General features: G+C 49.8%; 1 protein-coding gene across 2 annotated transcripts in view; it reads right to left on the reverse strand.

Annotated features, from left to right (window-relative positions):
* PLXNA3 (plexin A3) overlaps positions 1-14,164 on the reverse strand; it is a 74,370-nt gene that overhangs the window by 26,921 nt on the left and 33,285 nt on the right. For both annotated transcript variants that reach the window (XM_055003364.1, XM_055003365.1), the window contains exons 11-17: positions 13,574-13,670; positions 12,406-12,596; positions 11,212-11,357; positions 9,281-9,401; positions 8,930-9,066; positions 3,630-3,803; positions 2,384-2,477 (exon numbers count right to left, since the gene is read on the reverse strand). In XM_055003364.1, coding sequence (XP_054859339.1) covers positions 2,384-2,477; positions 3,630-3,803; positions 8,930-9,066; positions 9,281-9,401; positions 11,212-11,357; positions 12,406-12,596; positions 13,574-13,670 — 960 coding nt within the window. The remainder of the gene's footprint in view (positions 1-2,383; positions 2,478-3,629; positions 3,804-8,929; positions 9,067-9,280; positions 9,402-11,211; positions 11,358-12,405; positions 12,597-13,573; positions 13,671-14,164) is intronic.

Consider the following 14,164-nt stretch of genomic DNA (forward strand, 5'->3'; position numbering starts at 1 on the left):
AGATCATGAAAAGCTATGGAGAGTCTTAAAAGAAATGGGAGATCCACAACATCTGAGGCTACTGTCAGGACAGAATATGGGGAAACAGAATGGTTTCCAATTGGCAAGGGTGTCAGACAAGGATGCATATTATCTCCCTGCCTGTTCAAACACTATGCAGAGTATATCATAAGGAAAGCTGGATTCGATCTAGAAGAAGGTGGAGTGAAAATTCGTGGGAGGAACATTAACCATTTGAGATATGCAGATGACACCACATTACTAGCAGAAAATAGGGAAGACTTGAAACAATTACTGATGAAGGTTAAAGGGGAAAGCGCCAAAGCAGGATTACAACTGAACATCAAGAAGACAAAAGTAATGACTACCGAGGAACTACACAATTTTAAAGTTGACAATGAGGAAATTGAAGTTGTTCAAGATTTTCTATTCCTTGGCTCAATCATCAACCAACGGGGGACTGCAATGAAGAAATCAGAAGAAGATTGAGACTTGGAAGAGCAGCTTTGAGGGAGCTAGATAAGATCCTTAAAGATAAAGATGTCTTTCTGGGAACCAAGATCAAGATAATCCAAACTATGGTATTCCCCATTGCCATGTATGGATGTGAAAGTTGGACGGTAAAGAAAGCTGACAGGAAAAAAATTGATTCATTTGCAATGGGGTGCTGGAGGAGAGTTTTGCAGATACCATGGACAGCCAAAAAGACAAATAAGTGGGTACTAGATCAAATCAAGCTGGAATTCTCCTTAGAAGCTAAAATGACAAGACTAAAGCTATCGTACTTTGGTCACATCATGAGAAGACAAGATTCTCTGGAAAAGTCAATACTGCTAGGAAAAGTGGAAGGCAGTAAGAAAAGAGGAAGACCTAAAATGAGGTGGCTGGACTCAATAAAGGAAGCCACATCCTCCAGTTTGCAGGATCTGAGTAGGTCTGTTAGAGAAAGAACGTTTTGGAGGTCTTTCATTCATAGGGTCGCCATAGGTCGGAAATGACTTGATGGCACATAACACACACAGGCCACAGACATAACATCCAAAGTTACATAAGGAAACAGAGAAAGAAAAACATATGTGATAGAAGAAAAAAGATAAGAATTTTAAAAACTTAAAAAGGCAAAAAAAAAAGAAAAACAGGCAATGTTGAATCAACCTGTTAATGGAGGACTTTTCAATTTTATCTTGTATTTTATTTTTTATCATTTGCATTTTTAACCCCCAATGTATTTCTTTTTTTTTAGATTTTTCTGCAAACTTGGAGCTTTTCTCAGGTTGGTAGAAAAATCTGTCTTGTCTACCCATGGCTCCAGTCTACATTAAGAATTAGATATATTGGTGGTTTTCTACTGTGTCATAGAATACGAATGCAAGTCAGGAAAGAAAATCTCACAGCAGCTCCTTCTGGACCATACCACGAGGAGACCACAAGTTCTGAACTGTACCCCATTCAGACTGCAAGTGAGGGATCCAATATCCGAATGCTCCCTCTCCCATACGACTGGAGCTCGGAGACACCCGATTAAGACGGGCATTAGGAAACGCTTCGTTCAATGGGCAGTGCTTTATCAGTGACAGCCACTCAGGACGGCTTTAAGAGGGGATCCGATTCGGGCAGGAGAGGTACGCCAAGGCTACCCGCCTCTATGAATAAAGGGAACCAGCCTCTGAACACCAGTGCCTGGAGGAGGCAGTACCAGGGAAGGGCTTGGCCTCCATGCCCAGCTGGTTCACCCTTCAGGGAAACTGGCTGGCCACTGCGTGACACAGGATGCAGGGCCAGAGGCACAGCTCGGTGGGGCTTACTGTCTTCTATTTTCCATCTAGTTAGGATTCTGCTCCCTGGCCGTGCCTTTTTTTTTTATTCCTTCCACTTGCAGTCTAAAAGGGTACCGTCCAAAAAGAGGCGATTCTCTTGATGTGGCATTCCTTGATCTAGCGTTCCAGGTCTGAGCTAGAACTCATGGGGGGGGGGATGGGGTCACACTTCTTCCTCTCCTTCATAGTAGGTTAAAATTTCATTCATATCTCCAATTAACTGGGGAGCAGACTTTCTAAAGAAACAATTATTTTTAAGACAAACAGTTACAAAAGCCACAGTTTGCAGTCACCATGTGAGAAGAGGCATTCTCCCCCTACTCTCTCGCATAGAACAGAATGCCTCTTAACGCGGTTCCTGCCATGGCATGTATATTATCCCCTAAAACCTAAGGAAGAACACTTCTAAAGTACTAGTGACAGTTTTTCTTAACACAGAGCACGGGATGGTGCCTCTTGAGTCAGGTGATGCCCTTGGCTTATAATCCCTCCATTTCTACTTTTGGCAACAGCCCCTCCTTTCTCTCCCCCTGCCCTACAGAGAATGATGCACATGGGAAACTCACATTGATGGTTTCAATTCCCCCAAAGGAAGCTCGAACTCGTGGCTCCTGAATGGTCTGTAGGTGAGTTCCACTCACTGTGAGACTGGTACTACCGCTGTAAGAAGTGGGGCAGAAAAGGGGGGGAAATTAATCCAGGAACATGAGAGTATGACCTATAGGGTGAAAACTTGGAGAGAAAAGAGAAATCTCTGGTTTGGCACACACCATGCCAGCTCTGCTTGCCTTCATTTGATGGTGGCAGGCAGCTATCAGGAGTATTCTCATGACAAACGAGTCCTGGGACACAGCTGCACATGGAAGATACAACCGGTCCTTTGCAAAATAGTCCAGGAAGAAGATGGAAACGTGGCCCTGCATTTTATGGCTTGGGTTTCCAAGGGTTTGTGCCTGAGCTTGGCATTACAGGCTTCCAGGCAGAAGGGATGTGTCCTAACCATTCTGATATTCTCCTGATTCAATCCTGTGTGTATGCATGACCACATATTAGACAAAACATCTATACACATCCTTATATGTCTTCCCATCTGTCTTCATGTTCTTTAACTTGCAACATGCTGCACAGAACTATCAATTACTTCTAATTATAGTGCATTCGTCTGTGAAATAGGAGATGGCATATACTTTAAAAAAGCGCAAACAGCAAAATCTAAGCTGACAAGAGCAGATTGAGGGCCAAGAGTTAGAAACCTGTTTGTTTCTATTGCGTATAGACCCGCCTTTCTCCCACGTATCTCAGGAACAAAAGGCATAAAAATATAAGCCAGTATAAAAATAACTGGGTAAAAGAATCAACATTAATGCAACAGATATACAAGGGCCCCTTTGACTACCACAAATCCCATGGTGGGGATCATGGAATCTGTGGGGGCAAAAGCCACATGATCCGGGCTGGAGTGCAAAGGGGAAAAGGGTAAGACCCAGCAGAAGCAGTGGCGGGATTCTTATGCCCTGCTAGCAAGATATTCCCCCCCTCTGCCCAGGCATAGCTGGCCTTTCTCAATAGCAGGTTAGAATGGAGAGCACCTTTTAACTTCCATTTACGGGCAGAGGAAAAACTTCAGGATCTTTGCCTCTAAACAGTGGGGAGGGAAGGGGAGTCACCACGGCCCTTAAAACAGAGCGCCTTTCCTTCGGTTATTCTGCACCCCCAATGCCAGACCATCCAGTGGGCATGACAGATGCTCCACAGGGAAGCATTCATGGGGTTCTCTTGGCAACACGGGACGGTCACAGGCTAGTTTCTTACTTGGCAATGCTCCAGGCAGGCTCTATCGCTGTGATGACTGGGTCGGGACTGTAGCGGAAGAAGACGGTGCTGTTGCTGCTGATGTTGGCGCGGTCGATGCGAAGGCTAAGATTGGCAGGGCCTGGGCCCAGCATGGAGAGAGGAGTCAGACAGACAATCTCCCCTGAGCTACGCCTTGGGAAAAGTTATGATGGGCAGAGGAGGAGGAAAGGAGAGTTAAAACCACCGTCCTTAAAAAGACGGCACGTGTACAATTTCACCCCAAAGATGACAAACTCCATGCCGAAGGACCAGCCCCCTTCACAGGCACCCTCCTCTCCCACTCTGCTTTGCTATCTCCACTGTCTCTGGCTATGTGGTTATTCCTCAAAAGCACTTGAATCTCTGGGTTAGGTTACAGGTAGGGGTGCCGTTCCCAACCTCCTCCCCTGCCACCACTGCACTGGCTGGTGGGGGGAAGGCATGGGAACAGCCCCCCCCCCCCCCGGAGCATGCTCCTGAGGTGGCACGATGACCTCACGCCCAGGAGGGTAGTCGAGGCTAGGCGGGCCTCCTTGGGGCCAGGGACCACCAACAGCTGTGTGTCCCCTGATCGGAGTGTCCTCCAGGGAATATATTGGGAGAGACAGTCCCGTAGATACGCTGGTCCCAGTCTGCACAGGGCCTTATAGGTCAATATCAGAACCTTGAATCTGATCCAGTACTCCACTGGCAACCAATGCAGCTCATGTAAGAATGGTGTTATATGCGCCTTATTTGGCACTCTCGTAATAACACGCGCCGCTGCATTTTGTACCAGCTGTAATCTCCGGGTCAGGCTCAAGGGCAGCCCCGTGTAGAGCAAGTTACTGTAATCTAGCCTAGAGATGACCGTTGCTTGGATCACTGTAGTTAAGTCATGGGTAGACAGGTAAGGGACAAGTTGCCTGGTCTGCCATAGATGGAAAAAAGAGGACCTGATAACCGCTGTGACCTGTGCCTCCATTTTAAGGGAGGTATCCAAGATCACCCCCAGGCTCTTAACCTTCGGAACTGGCACTAACGGTGCTCCATCGAGGGCCGGGAGCCAGAGTCCCAAACCTAGTCCCCCGTGGCTCAAGTACAGGACCTCCGTCTTCGTTGGGTTCAGTTTCAGCTGACTCTGCTTCAACCAACCAGTCACGGCTGCAAAAGCATGTTCCAGGACATTTGGGGTGGGGGCGGGCCGTCCGTCCATCATCAGATACAATTGGGTGTCATCTGCATATTGATGATGCCCAAGTCCGAAACTCTGCACCAGCTGGGCAAGGGGGCGCATACAGATGTTAAACAATAATGGGGAGAGTATTGCTCCCTGTGGGACCCTGCTCACCAAAGGGTGGCGGGATGACAATTTCTCCCCAAGCACCGCCCTCTGTCCCCAACTGTGGAGAAAAGAGACGAGCCACAAGCCAAGGCAGTCCCTCGTATCCCCACATCGGTGAGGTGGTGAGTCAGAAGATTGTAATTGACTGTATCGAATGCTGCCGACAGATCCAATAATATCAGCAGCGCCGTGCCACCTCAATCCAGATGTCTACGAAGATTGTCTATGAGGGTGACCAGCAATGTCTCCATCCCATGTCCCGGACGGAAACCGGACTGGAAGGGGTCTAGGGCCAAGACATCCTTCAGGAAGCCCTGCAGCTGTTCCATCACCGCCTGCTCAACCACCTTTCCCAGCAATGGGAGGTTTGAAACCGGGTGGTAATTGACCAGGTCAGTGGGGGTCCAGTGATGGTTTTGTTTAAAAGGGGCCTCACCACAGCTTCCTTTAATGGCCCAGGGAAAACCCCAGAGCCTAAGGATAGGTTAACAATGGCCTCCAGAGAGGACCGCAGCCCCTCGGCACTGGCCTTTACCAGCCACGATGGGCATGGGTCCAAGGGACATGTGGTGGGCCTAACTGATCGCAGGGTCCGGTCAATTTCCTCCCCAGAGAGTGGGCTGAAATGATCAAATATTGGCCCCGAAGACAGCCAAGGGGTCTCTAGCTCATTCACTGAATCAACTGTGGCTGGCAAGTCGCGGTGGAGAGACAAGATTTTATCAGCAAAAAAGCTCTCAAAAGCCTCACAGCTAATATCCGAATTCAAAATTTGATGGCCTCCCTCTGGCAAGGAGACCAATGACAGAACCACATGAAACAATTTTGCCGGGCGTGAGCCAGCTGACGCAATGGAGGCTGCATAAAACTCTTTCTTCACAGCCTTCACCGCCACCTCATAGGCTTTCATAAACGTCCTATAAGATGATCTTGCCTCTTCGTCATGAGATGGTCGCCACACTTGCTCAAGCCGTCTTAGCTCCCGCTTCTTCCATCAGAGCTCCTCTGTACACCAGGGAACCCATCTTGCATGGGAGCAAAGAGGGCAATGGGGGGCGGTTTTGTCGATGGCTTTGGAGAGCTGGCACTGCCAGTCCTCCACCAGCTTATCTAATGAACAGCCGTGGAGCACTGGATCCCGCAAAGCATTCTGGAACCCAATTGGGTCCATAAGCTCTATGGGTGAGCATAAATCAGCTCACTGCCCTTGCGAGGGGTGGTGGTGGTATCCCCAGCCGAGCCTTCAGGACCGAGTGGTCTGACCATGGCACCGTTTCTACCACTTCCAGATCTATATTTAACCCCATCCCAAAGATCAAATCTAGAGTGTGGCCTGCTTGATGTGTAGGGGTCGATACAAATTGGGAGAGTCCCAGTGCTGCCATGGAAGACACCACGTCCGCAGCCTGCACACAGGAGGCATCATCGACATGGATTTTGAAGTCCCCCAGCACCATCAGTCTGGAGTACTCCAAGGCCCACCCTGCTGCCACCTCTGGCAGGCGCGACAGGGTATCTGCTGGTGCGCTAGGCGGTCGGTGCACCAGACAGATAGCCAAATCTCCTCAGCACCCCACCCCAGACCTATGCATTCAATGCCAGAGATCTCAGGGGCGGGGAGTGGCCTGAAGGAGAAAGACTCTTGGGCAAGGATTGCCACCCCTCCCCCCAACCTCCTTTTCGGGACTGGTGGAGGACCGAATATCCTGGAGGGGGGGGCAGTTGCCCCAGGGCAACTGTTTCACCCTCCCTCACCCAGGTTTCGGTCATGCATACCAGGTCCACAACACTCACTGCAAAGAGATGTTGCAGTGTTGCGGTCTTATTGTTTATGGACCTGGCGTTGCACAACATCAGTGTCGAAGGAAGGTTCTTTTTCCTAGCTCCATCACCAGCATTTCTCAGGATGGGACGCAGGTTAGAAGGGCACCAAGCCATTCCGTATCTCCGTGCCCTTCTCAACCGAGACCAGCTCCCACTGTCATACCTCTCACAACCCCAGAGGACTGGGATCCCTGACCCCATGCCAGCCCTCCTCCCTATGTCCACCACCATCACATAAAAAGTCCTGTGTGGCCTTAGACTCCCATATCTGCAGGGCGGCCTCTCCTCCTACGTTCCACCACGACAGCTTTGTTCACAGAAGAGGGCCTTCAGCGGGTGCTGTCCTGCAACTGGGCAATATCAGCTGCCAGCCATTCGTATGTTTTCTCTGCCGTGGCACCCACCTTGTGGAATGGCAGGCCTGAGAAGGTTGAGGGGAGGGGCGGTGGTCCGGGGTCTTTCTGCAAACTATGTAAAACAGAACTAGCCAGGAGGGCTTTTCTATGAAGGTAACTGGACCGTAGTATAACAGAAGGGTTCAAGGAGGTGCTTTTTATAAAGGGGAAGGAGTGGCAGGTGATACCACTGTGTTTTAAGACGTATTATCTGTTTGCAGCTGTATTGTATTGTTGTCACATCATTGTTTTCTACTGATGTAATACTATTTGTCTGCATCATATTTGTATATTGTATATATATTATATATATACACATCTGCATGCTTTGAGAAAGTGAGAAAGGCAATATTTAAATAAATAAGTAAATAAATAAGTCACAACTCATGCTATAGAACACGTGAGAATGAGCGGTTAAAAGAAATGGAAAAGATTTCAGCAACTGCATACCAATAAAAGGATTAACATGTATTTTATTAAGGACTTTTGACGCTGTGAGGCAAGATTGCCCCCCTATGGTGCAGGGTCTTGAGAGTCTAGATATGGCTGCATCTTAATTTTTAAAAAAGCCTCATTACTGAGAATAATCTGGCTGACTTAAATGCATGCAAATTTGAGGACTTGAACAGTTTTGTGCTACCAGACAGTACTGCCCATAGTTTTAAAAACTGCTACGTGTAGAGAAGATCTAATATTAAAGATCCTTTGTTATCCCTTCTATTCTGATTTAATGTCTGAGCATAGGCCAGGGGAAAAAACTTTAGGGCCTAGTTTTATACAGTTTCTAAGCAATTGTTCAAACGCAATGTTGAGCTATTACTTAGGAAGCGGCAGTTCGCTGTAATAATTTATGCCATCATTTAGGTGCCGTTACAAGAGTTTTGCCATACTAATGAGCTAAGATTATTCTGTTTGTTTGACATATTTAGGATTTCTGTGTTTGTATTCTTTATTTACTTCTTTTACATCTTGCCTTTCTCCCCAACGGAGCCCCAAAACGGCTTCCGTCATTCTCCTCTCTTCCACGTGATCATCACAGCCCCAGGAGGCAGGTTAAATCGAGGGCGCACCACAGGCCCAAGGCCACGCAGCAGGTTCCGTGGCAGAACAGGAATTCAAACTGTGGCCTTCTGCCTGACACTCTCAATCACTCATTATGCCACACTGGCTCTATTCCACCTTCCCTTTATAATGGAACTTAGGGCTGCTTGTAGGAGGCTTCCTAGGAACTCTGTCCAAGCACTGAGTAGACGCTATATCATGCTATATTGCGCGCTATATCATGTCTACTATGCCATGCTTATTTTGATTTCTATAATGCAGATCCATTGCTTCTTGGATGTGTTTTCATTTTGGCTTTATTAACCTGCACTTGCTTTGAGAAAGGCAGACTATAGATACAGTCAACAGACAAATAATATAAGCTATTGTGAAGGGCTGTGTTTCAGTGACAGAGCCAAGTTTACTCCCTAGCATCTCCAGTTAAAAATGGCCAGGTAGTAGGTGACGGGGAAGACCTCTGCCTGAGGCCCTGGAGAGCGGCTGCCAGTTGGAGTAGACAAGCCCGATCGTGAAAGATCCAGGGTCGGACCCCGCAGAAGGCAGCCTTGCACATAATATTAAGAAAGCAACGGGCATTGCTTTTCTGCCATTTAATCTTGAGCCTCCCCCAGAGTGCTTCTTTGCTTCTCCCACCCCACCTGCCATCGCAACCAGAATGCAACTGCTAACTGTACCTGACCAGCCGACACGGGGCTCCACGGATCGTGACACTGGCATCGCTCCCGGCATCCAGGTGGGTCCCCAGGAGGCTGATTCTTGTCCCACCAGAGGCAGGGCCTTGTTCTGGATCCACCCCATGAAAACTGGGGTTCTGAGCAAGGGATCAGGAATAAATCAATAATGGATCACTACCGCTGCAAGCATTTTTACCTACCCAGAAATGGATTAACTAACGCAGGGGGTGTGGTTGGACCCCAAAGTCTGTCCCCCCCCAAGCCCGCTCAAATGCTCTGAATAACTGCTAGCGAGAACTTAAATGTGTCTCACAGCCGCTAAGCATGAAATCCAGCCCTGCCACTGATTACCACAAAAACGAAGGGCGTCTCCGACTGGGTCCGGTAGTCAGCACTGCAGTCCCCTATGCAGAGTTCCACGGGGCCAGGGGGAGGATCAGGCAACTGTGACGGCTCCAGTTCACACACCAGCCTGGGAGGAGGCAGAGAGAGGTCCGGTCAGCCCCCCCTGCCTCCCAGGCTCTTCATCCTTATTCCCAACAGCTCCCCCATCCCATGTCTTTTTGTCCCAGATGAGGCAGTTAACTCCCTCTCCCCAAAGATGATGAAACTGGGGGCCCACGGACCCCCCCCCCCCCACCGTGGCCCACCACTGTCTTCCTCCTACTCCAGTTTGGACAAAACCGGGGCAGGGCTACGAAAGAGCAGCTTCTCAGGAAGCCCTGCTGGCGACGTGGCCAGCGGGGGCTCCCCCCCCACACACACACAGACATACTTTGGGGTCACCCTCTTGGGGTGTGTTTGTTTTCTAGCAGGGTCAGAAGGAGGAGCAGGGACCAAAGGGGCAGCTGTGTCGCTCTGCCGCAGCCAGAACAACGGAGGAATCTCGTGGCACATTCAAGATTAACAAATTTATTAGGGCGTAAGTGCTGGCCCATGAAAGTTTCTGCCCTAACAAATGGGCCAGTCTTTAAGGTGCCACCAGTCCCCTTCGTTACTTTAGCATGACCGGCCGGGCCTCCGGGGCATTCACGCCGACCACCCAGAAGAGACGCGGCCGCAATCACCCCTCCCATCATCTTCGCTGAAGGCAGTGCCAGCACCCCCGCTTGGGTGAGGGCACCAAATAGCTCCTTCTGGGTAGGGGCCAGATCCTTGCCCAGCAGCATGAAGGGGTGGGATGCAGAGGCAGAGAGAACTGCAGGCAGGTGCTTTGAGTTTCAAGAGGTTTAGACTGAGTGGGCAAAGAATCTGGCCGTCCCTGCCCTCCATGACAGCTCCCCCACAGGAATTACACGAAGAGAAGCTGCCATTCAAGGGCACCCTTCCAGCCTCGGGCACAGGATGGCCTTTGCCTGACAGAGCATCACAGGCCCAAAGTACCTCCCAAGCTGCTTGTGAGGATACAAATACGTGAGGAGGACGGACACATGTGCTGCCTTTAGCTGTCTGGAGGAATGATGGCTACAGGGCAATATAGGGCAAGCCGGCAGCACACCAGGAAACCTTCTGCCGCACTGAGGCTCAAAAACAAACCATCCCAGGGCGTGCAGATCCTCAAGAGGAGGGGCCGGTGTCCTTGCCTACTGACTTTGTTGTCGCCAGTGAGAGGTGGCTCTGAAGTTCAGGCAAGGATCTGGGTGCAAATTACGATACCAAGCATACAGACAGAAAAACGGGAGAAACTAGAACGCGTACTCGACTGCCACATTGTGGGTGGAGCTGGCTATGACGGTTGGCTGCAAATCTGGTACTGCAAAGGAGCTGCCATAAACTACTGACGCTACACCTCTGGTGCTAGCAGGATTTAGTACAGGCATGCTCTTCACCAAGCGATGGTGCTGCAAAGTCAGTCAGTGGAATATCCTCCTGCTCTTGCCTGGGACTGAAGGGTCTGTGCTAACAGGCTCCAGGACTGGCTAAAACAAACTGACAGAAGGCCAGGGGGCCACACTAGGGCTGCATTCGCCGAAGAGGAGGTATTGCCATTTGTGAAACTTCATCACAAGACAGAAAGGGGACGGTGGAAACACATTCAGGAACCTCAGTTTTAAGTGAAAGGTTGTATTTTTCACATGCTACTTTTTTGGTTTAGACAAATCAGGCCAACCTTCAGGAACTGACACAGCAAATAGCACCGTGAATGGAGACCCTATGAACTGTATACACAGCTCTTTCTAGAAACTTCTGCTTCTGCCTTCACTCCTAGTTCCGCCCCCTGACATTCCCCAAGGCACCACTTCCCCACTTCTTGGCTGTCCCCCAGCCCAGCCCTCACCCACCTCTCGGCACTGACATATTCCGCAGGAAGGGAACTACAGCGCACGCCGGCCACACGCACCCCCACCTCATGGAAATGAAGCCCCAGGTTCTCGCCCCAAATTGTCACCCGTGTACCTCCTTCCTTGGGGCCTGTAAGTGGTGACACCTGCGGAAAGAACAGGGACGGAGAAGAAGAAAGGGCATTTATTTGGGGAGCACCAGGGATGCTCCAGTGTTTCAACATGGAGGACTCCAAACGGAGAGCTCCTCAGAGAAGGCTTTTTATAAATAAGAACACTTTTCTATAATTTATTTTGTCCATGCCTGGTAGGAAAAAACCATCTCAGTTTTCCTCGTGGGTGTGAGTGATTAAGTTGGTGGCGCACCAGGAAAGTTTCTGCTATGTTGGGGCTCAAAAACAAACAAAAAGTTAGCTGTTGAAATTTGAAATATATCCATCTCCGGTCCCTGAAGCAGGCCTTCCCCCAAGTTGCTTGACATGGCAGGTGGTAGAACTTACCATGATGGGTGGTACACACTATAGACTCGGAAGTGCCGTAAGAGTGCCCACATGCAGTATTATGGTATCCATACGACCAGCCCAAGAACTAGCTGAAACCCCCTGCTGGTGTGGAGAACAGGAAGAGAAAAATCCCACATGCTCACAAAAGTAAACATGGAATCCATAAGAATCCAGCAGAAATCAGTGAAACAAGTGGCAGAAATCCTCTGGAGTGAGTAGCGGGGAGAGCTGAACGTGAAGACCAAGCACTTCTTGTGCCCCTTTGCGTTTTCCTCTTCTCTTCATTGCCACCCAGAGACCCACACACTGGAAAGTGCAGATTGAGCCACCCAGCCTGTGGCATGGGATTTCATGTGGGCATGAGAGCGACACTCAGAAAATGCCATGTGCACGCGGGATCCAATTTTGAGGTGTACCGGTCCTATGGGGTCTACCCACATAGGCTCCTATGTAACATGAGGCCGAATGCACAACTGTGAGGTGGGAACGGTGGATGTGGAACAGTTACGCCCACCCAGAGCTCCAGTGTGGCGATGCAGACGTGCCCCGTTACCAGCCGTATCGGCAGGGAAGTAACTGTAGAGCCAGGCAGACACGCTGCTTTCGGGGCAGGGCTCTTCTTTGGGTTGGAATCATCTCCTCCATTCCAGAGAGAGGAAGAGCAGGGATGGGCTAGGCAGGGTTTCCTTACCTGGGTGATGCGGGGGTGGGCACAGCGGGCCCCCCTTCGACCAGGTGGTACCCAATTCTGCCGGGGAGCAAGGCAATGAGGGCGTAGGAGGCAGCGACGCTCAGGGACACACCAACCACACTCATAACGGGGGTCTGACTTGAGGCACAGCCCACAGCTAGAGCGCTGGGCCGAACACTTGTACAACAGAGCTGGGGAGAGGGAGGGAAGAGGCTGTAGATAAAGCAGCAGGGCCAACACCATGTTCTCCTAAGCAGAGGTGGCTGCCAACGATTCCCCTGAGATAAACGCCTACCCAGCTCCTTTGCTAAGACGCCTCTCTGTGCTCTAAACCCTGGAGCATGCCCAGAGGGTCAGTTTTCCTCTGGTCAAGTGATAAAGAATTCTCACTTTGACTACTTCATTTCAACATATCTAGGCTGATATCTACCAAACTAGAGGAGACTTATGTTTTCCCTGGTTTGCCCTGACTTAGTAGACACCACCTGTTTTGCTGCCTAAAAGTACTCTGAATCCAGCAGAAGACGTCCATGGACAGAAGCAGAGGTGCGGTAGGGGTAAGACTTCCCCCTCTCCTGCTGCAGACCTCCCCCCCCCCCCCGCCCGGATCCCCTTTCCACTAAGCACAGCATTCCAGGGGCATTTGAGGCTGCAGGTGACAAAGCTGTGCACCACAGACAGAAATTCTCCCATACATCTCAGGAAATCCTTTATGAGATCATAGCCTCGTGTTTGGGAAGTCCGTTCAGCTACAGCCCGCAAGTGCTCTGTTTCAGTGGCTGCGCCCACCCGCTGGAACAGCCTGCCAGACATGGGATGGAAAGCTCCTATACTCTCTTCCTCCCATAAAAGGTGCAAAACAGAATTATTTCAACTTAGTGAAAATAACTAAAGAATATCTCTAGCCACTGGAAGTGACAATGTTGTAGTTTTAACTTGATGTATTTCAATTTGTACATTTAATTATCTTTTTATTTATGCATATTTATATTTTGTAAGCCCCCTTGGGCATTGTGGAAAGGCAGGATATAAACATTTTAACATTAATAAGTAAAAGCCCCCCCCCCCCGCCCCGGGAATTGATGTGCCACAATCCCTGCAGCGAAAAAGGAAGACCAGAGATCAGGCTTCAGGCCCCTACTTTGCGCTATAAAACAGAGGGTGGTACCTTTGAACCCTGGTGGCTTGTCAATGGCAAAGTCTCCATCCCAAATGACATCGAAGTTCAGCAGCACCTCTCCCTGTTCCTCTCCCTCGTACCAATACTGCGGAAAAAGATGGGTCACCCGTTACGAAAATGCAGAGTATGATCAGCCTACGAAGGGAGCGCCAAGTGCTTCATCACCCAAGAATGATGTACCAAACAGCCGTTAGCTAAGCCTGACAGTGGCCCCACTTCAGGTCTTCTCTGTCCCACTAGCAAGCCACGGCTGTGCGGTGGTTAAAGTGTCAGACTAGCATCCGGAAGACCCAGGTCCAACGCCTCACTCTGCCATGAAACTTTCTGGGCGGTATTGGGCCAGCCATTCTCAGCCTAACCTACCTCACAGGGCTGTTGTGAGAGTAAAATGGGGGTGGGAGAACCTTGTGTGCTTCCCTAAGCACCTTGAAGGAAGGGCAGGTTAGAAACATACCAGACAGATACACCCAGGGCTTTTCTTCAGCGGGAAGGCAGAGGAACGGAGTTCCGGCACCTCTTGAAAATACTTGGCAATAATGCGTGAAAATAATATTATTTCCAAGAATCCCGTGTGTTTCT

This window comes from Eublepharis macularius, chromosome 19 (genome assembly GCF_028583425.1).
Source record: "Eublepharis macularius isolate TG4126 chromosome 19, MPM_Emac_v1.0, whole genome shotgun sequence".
In the NCBI taxonomy this organism is placed as follows: Eukaryota; Metazoa; Chordata; class Lepidosauria; order Squamata; family Eublepharidae; genus Eublepharis; species Eublepharis macularius.